This window comes from Mandrillus leucophaeus, unplaced genomic scaffold (assembly GCF_000951045.1).
Source record: "Mandrillus leucophaeus isolate KB7577 unplaced genomic scaffold, Mleu.le_1.0 Scaffold185, whole genome shotgun sequence".
Taxonomy (NCBI): Eukaryota; Metazoa; Chordata; class Mammalia; order Primates; family Cercopithecidae; genus Mandrillus; species Mandrillus leucophaeus.
In genome coordinates, this window is record NW_012101865.1 from 155,181 (window position 1) to 160,846 (window position 5,666).

General features: G+C 50.3%; 1 protein-coding gene across 1 annotated transcript in view; it reads right to left on the minus strand.

Annotated features, from left to right (window-relative positions):
* The window catches only part of ASAP3 (ArfGAP with SH3 domain, ankyrin repeat and PH domain 3), a 29,573-nt gene that overhangs the window by 21,640 nt on the left and 2,267 nt on the right, over positions 1 to 5,666 (minus strand). The window contains exons 3-4 of the mRNA XM_011977819.1: positions 4,419 to 4,493; positions 3,201 to 3,250 (exon numbers count right to left, since the gene is read on the minus strand). Coding sequence (XP_011833209.1) covers positions 3,201 to 3,250; positions 4,419 to 4,448 — 80 coding nt within the window. The 5' untranslated portion in view covers positions 4,449 to 4,493. The remainder of the gene's footprint in view (positions 1 to 3,200; positions 3,251 to 4,418; positions 4,494 to 5,666) is intronic.

The window sequence follows — 5,666 nt, forward strand, 5'->3', positions numbered from 1 at the left end:
GTATTATTTACATTTGTTATATAGGTATTATTATTACTAATTTTTTAAATACAGGCAAGGTCTCACTATGTTGCCCAGGCTGGTTTCGAACTCCTGAGCCCAAGTGATCCTCCTGTCTTGGCCTCCCAAAGTGCTAGGATTACAGGCTCCTAATTATAATTTTTAGGCCCAGGCACTCTGCTAGGCCCTTCACATGCTAAAATGATGGCCCCATAAGGCAGAATCATTATCCCATTTTATAGAAGAGGAACCTGTGGTGAGATAAGTCACTTGTCCAAGTCAAACAGCTGTTAAGTGGTGGGGCCAGGAGTTGAACACAGGACTGGCTGGTGCCTGAGCCTTAGGGGCAGCCCTGGCAACCAACACTGTGACTCAGGTTTGTTCCATTCCTCCTTCCCTGCCTCATTCCTGCGAGCTGCTGACAGTCACACTGTTTCTTTTCTGAGAGATAACAGTCTCTCTCAGAACAGGGACCATTTTACAGATGATGAAACTGAGATCCAGAGAAGGAAAATGGCTTGCACAAGATTAAAAGCTGGCCAAGGAAATGCTATCAGCAGATGTATGGGTTTCTGCCTCTCAGTCTTTTCCTGTGTTATTCTGGTCCTAGTTCTGGCTCAGAAGTGGTCAATAAATACTTGCTGAACTGAAGTGCTGAGTGCTTTATATGCACTATGCTTATTCATCGCCACATTCATCACCCTGCAAAGTATTACTGTCCCTATTTTATAGATGAGGAAACAGACCTGTACATGGAACCGCCTAGATAAACTTGGCCTCTGCACAGGGCCTGGGATGCCTTTCTCAGCAGCCCCACATGGAGATGGAATCCTCTTCCTATACGAACAGCCAGAGGTGACGCTCCCAGTGGTATTTGACAGATGCTATCAGGGCCCTGGGCCCTTCCAGCTGCTGCTCAGACTTGTTTGGCAAGAATGTGATGGAATTACATAGCAACTTATGGCTCACGCATATCTGGCTACACCTGGAGCCCGTATGGAAAAGGAATGTACAGTCACCCGTGCCAAGACATTAGCTCAAACTATGTGGCTCCATGGTGGGAGCCAGGAGGTCACGTGGCAGAAATAGCACTAGACTCAGAAGGCCTGGGTTCTAGTCCAGGTCCTGTCTATAACTCACCGAATAACCTCAGCCAAGCCCCCTTTCCCATCAACTAAATGGAGCCTGGCCTGTAAATGAAATCCTACAGGAAGGTTCAATATAGAAACCTAGGAAAAGCAGACCTGCTTCGGGAAGGTCAGCAGAGTAGAGCTTATTATTTCCATTTGGTAGACGATCCCCGAAAGTCTAAGGGCTTAGTAAAGGTAACTCAGGAAGAAGAGGGCCATGTGGCCCCACAGCAAATCATAAAGACCCATCCCTGGACCTCCAGTGACAGCAGATGGCCGTGCCCCGTCACAGGCAGGGATGGGGCCCCACAGGGATGGCCACACAGTGCCTACACCCTTCATCACAGGATCTATGCCCACAGCTGGGGATGGAGATGCTTGTGTAGGGACAAGATGTGGCCTTCCTTCAGACCTGGAACAGTGCCATGGCTCTGGGAGCTGAGGGAACAATAAAAAGCTCCAGGATCTACTTCTTGAAATTGATCCTGCAGAAATAATTATGAGTAGGGGCAAACATTTAAATCCAAGGATGCTTCTCCAGTGACAGGAACAGATGAAATACATGATGGCTTATGCATGTTTTGGCACAACTGTTTGATGTTGTGGAAGAATATGTAATGGTGTACGAAGATGGTTACAATATATTTTTGAATGAAAAAAGGAGATTACAAAATAGTACATTGTTATGATCTCATTTTTATAAAAACATTTCTTTGTACATAGAAAAATAAATGGTAAAATGTTGGCCAGGCGCGGTGGCTCAAGCCTGTAATCCCAGCACTTTGGGAGGCCGAGACGGGTGGATCACGAGGTCAGGAGATCGAGACCATCCTGGCTAACACGGTGAAACCCTGTCTCTATTAAAAAATACAAAAAACTAGCCAGGCGAGGTGGCGGGCGTCTGTAGTCCCAGCTATTCGGGAGGCTGAGGCAGGAGAATGGAGGCGGAGCTTGCAGTGAGCTGAGATCCGGCCACTGCACTCCAGCCTGGGCGACAGAGTGAGACTCTGTCTCAAAATAAAAAAAAAAGGAAAAGAAAAAGAAATGTTAAAATGTCAATACTTTAGGCTTGAAAATTAAGAATTTTCCTCCTATTTTTGGGTAGTTTCTCCCCATCCGACTTTTTTTTTTTTAATCATGAAAATTGCAATGTTACCCAGACCTTGTAAAAAAAAAAAATTCAAACAACAGAGAGTATTATCCCCCTGCCATGACCCTAATCCTCTGCTAAGGATAATTAATTTTTTTTCTTCTTTTACTTCTCCACATCTTCTGAATTATTCATAATAAGCATAAATTGCTTTGGCAAAATGCAAGAGAAAACAAAATTTTACAAAAAAGCACAAACAATGCTCCACAGTATGGGCCTGGCTGGGCAGAGGGTGAGGGCTGGGATCTGGACAGACTCCTCAGAAGACAGAGCCCAAGGAGTCTCTGCCCAGGAGGAACTGGCCACTGGTTGCCTGAGGCTCCTTCTTTCCCTATGATGTCCCAGTAGCTGGTGAGAGATCTGGAGTATCGTGTGGTGTGCATAGGACACAGGAAGCCTGAGTGTGACATCAACTCCATTTGCTCCTCTAGATATACCACCTGGCATTGAAGAACGAGGAACAAGGGGTATAAACCCCAGTTCTGCCTCTGCCAAGCTGTGGCGCCTTGGGCAAGTGACTTAACCTCTCTGAGTCCTGCTGTGGTAACTGTGATACTAATACCTCTCTCTCACATGACTGGGTGACTGTGAGGATTAAATGGCCAGCACGCAGAGGTGTTCAGTCAGTGCTAGCTCCTCTCCATCCCTGCCCATGTCTGGCACCACTGAGCAGATGGGACTCTGAGAGCAGCATCCTGAGGTCCCTTCACAATAGCTCCTTTGGTGGTCTCGTGGCCCAGTCCCCAGAATCCAGTCAGGTCTGGGTATAAACAATCTCCTGTAAAGGCCTCTACAGAGCCAGATGCCACCCACTTCTGGATGACATGGCTCAGCAGCATTTAGGTTCTTCCCTATCCAGCCCCCTGCTGCAGTGTAAGCGCTACTCTCCTGGACAAACCACCCTGGCTGTGGCCACTTACATTTTGGTTTCATAGTCCTTCCATGCCTTCTCCAGCTGCTTTTTGGAATCCTGTGGGTTAAAAAAGGACAATTTGCCCAAAGGGAAGCTGGAGCACTGGAATAAACAGTATGCTCTACTGCCTGTAGGGGGACATGCTAGTGTGCTCCCCTGAGCAGCTCAGAGCCATCTCTAACCAGCCCCTGCCCCCACAGTCCTGCTGCAAACCTGCCCCCACCAAACAGGCTCAGCTGACCCCATTTCTCAGGGCTGAGGCCCTTCTCCCAGCAGACCTTCTCCTCCCCAGAGATGCCAAGAATCAGTCAGGTTTGGTGGGCCCTGGCTTGAGGTATGGAGAGATCTTTGGGCTCTACCCTGAGTCCCCTTGATCAGAAGAGAGATCAGTCATGACCATGAGGATGGGAGGATGAAGGCCAAACCCCCCCCTGCCTAACTTTATCCCAGTATTTTCTCCTGCCTGGTGCTAGATCATCCTCTTAGAGCAAGGGTACAGGTCAAGGAACATGCGCAGAAAGGTTGAGAAGTCTACCCAAGGCCATACAGCAAGCCAGGGAGACCTGGCTACTCCCCACCTAGCTTGCCTAAGCCTCATCTAGCCAGGCTGCTCACACCCTTCTGAATAACCCTGAGACTCCCAAGGTGAAAAAGCTGCCTGTCTGGTTTGTGTGGTTAGCAGACTGGTGCCAGGCTGGCAGCCTAGGGCAGGGAGGGAACCCTCTTGGGGGAGCATGGCTCCTCCCCTGGGCCGTCTGGGGCAGATTGCCCAGGGAGATTATTCTGTCACCTTCTTTGAGCTCCACTCTGCATCCAGCCAAGGGCTGCCAGGCACAGAGAGAACAGCTCGAGTATGGGATTCAGGATCCCTAGATTCCCACATGGGCTCTCTGCTTCCTAGCTATGTAAACCATCAGCAGGTTACCTAACTCCCTAGGCCTCGAATTTCAACTGCAAAATGGGGATGAGCGTACCCACAAAGCCTACCTCATAGTATGGTTGTAAGATTTACAAGACACGTTTCACACAAGGGGCCTGGCAGACAACAGGTCAGCCATCCTAGGCTGACCCGAGCCAGGTCCTCCAGATCTCCCCAGGCTCAGCACTCCCGCGAAGACAGCCCCTTCACTTGGCCTCCACCCGCAGTCCAGCCCTGCCCCCCGACAGTCTCCTGCCCACCCCTCTTTCACTCTGTCCCAACACCACTCCCAGCATGGAGACTCACCTGTCGACCGTCCCTCAGCTGTCCCTTCATCAGACTGTCCAGGGGGAAAGAGACAATGTTGTTCAGGTTCTGAATCTGGAAAAAACAGACGCCCATTCCTACCTCAGGTGACCGGCATCCAGCCCCTAGGGATTCGGGGTATGGTGAAGCACCACTTGGCAAAGAGAGCAGCGGGGAAGGGAAGCAGGGGAGAGGAAGAGATGTCATCAAAGAGATGACAGCCAAGTGAGGAGGGCCGTCATGACAGGAATGCTGAGCCTGGGGAGGACTAGAGGACCCGGCTCTGGGGTCAGCTTAGGATGGCTGACCTGCTGCCCACCAGGCTTCCTGTGTGAAAGGGGGCAGGAGGGGAGGCCGAGGCATGTCGGAGTGAGCCCCTCCCCTGATGGCTCCAGCCTCATTGCTGCACTGCTCCAGCAGCATCTCATGGTCAGTCTCTCCCCTGTTCCTCTCCAGAAGCAGCCTCCCTTCTCCTCTCTGACTCTCTCGAGTTGACCAGTAGAGCACATCTGTTGTTCTGGGCTGGCTAACGCTTCAGAGCCTCCCTTACTAATGGTCATAGAACCCCCTTTCCTGTGGGAAACTCCTCCTCTGTGGTCAGATGGGGTAAACGCAGAAGTCAGATCTGAGCAGGGCACCCCAGCCCCAGGATAGAGGGACTGGATAGGGAACAGGCACACAACCCAAGCCAGCCAATCACAATCCTCTCTGGGATTTTTCTGCCTAAGTCATGGGAGAAAGACCGTCTTTATTCTGGTAAGATGGGCATCCGGGCCTGCTGGGCTATCCTGCCCACTGAGCAGAGACAGAGAAACTATCTTAAAAGGAAAGCCAGCTGCACCCCTGGACTCCCCATTACAGGGGCTAATGAATTCCCTTTTTAAAATGTAACCTAGTTTGAGTTGGGTTTCTGTAATTTCACAACCTAAAGAGGCCTAATATTTCAACCAGCTTCCAAGATACAGCTTGGGTCTCGACTTCTCCTCCAGGAAGCCTCTCCTGGCTACTCCTCCTGCCTGATCTCCCCTTTTCTGAACCATGGCAACACTAGGCCTCTGACACCAGCTGCTGGGTCCTTGAGTTTGTACCATGCTGCTGGTATTTCTTGATACTAGTCCACACCTTAGTTCTTCTCTCCCCCACTAGACTGTGGCTCTCTGAGGCAGTCTGACACTTTCCTGCATCACCAACCCCTGGTACAATGCCCACCAGACAGCAGACCCCCAGGAAACACTAGTTTGACTGAAA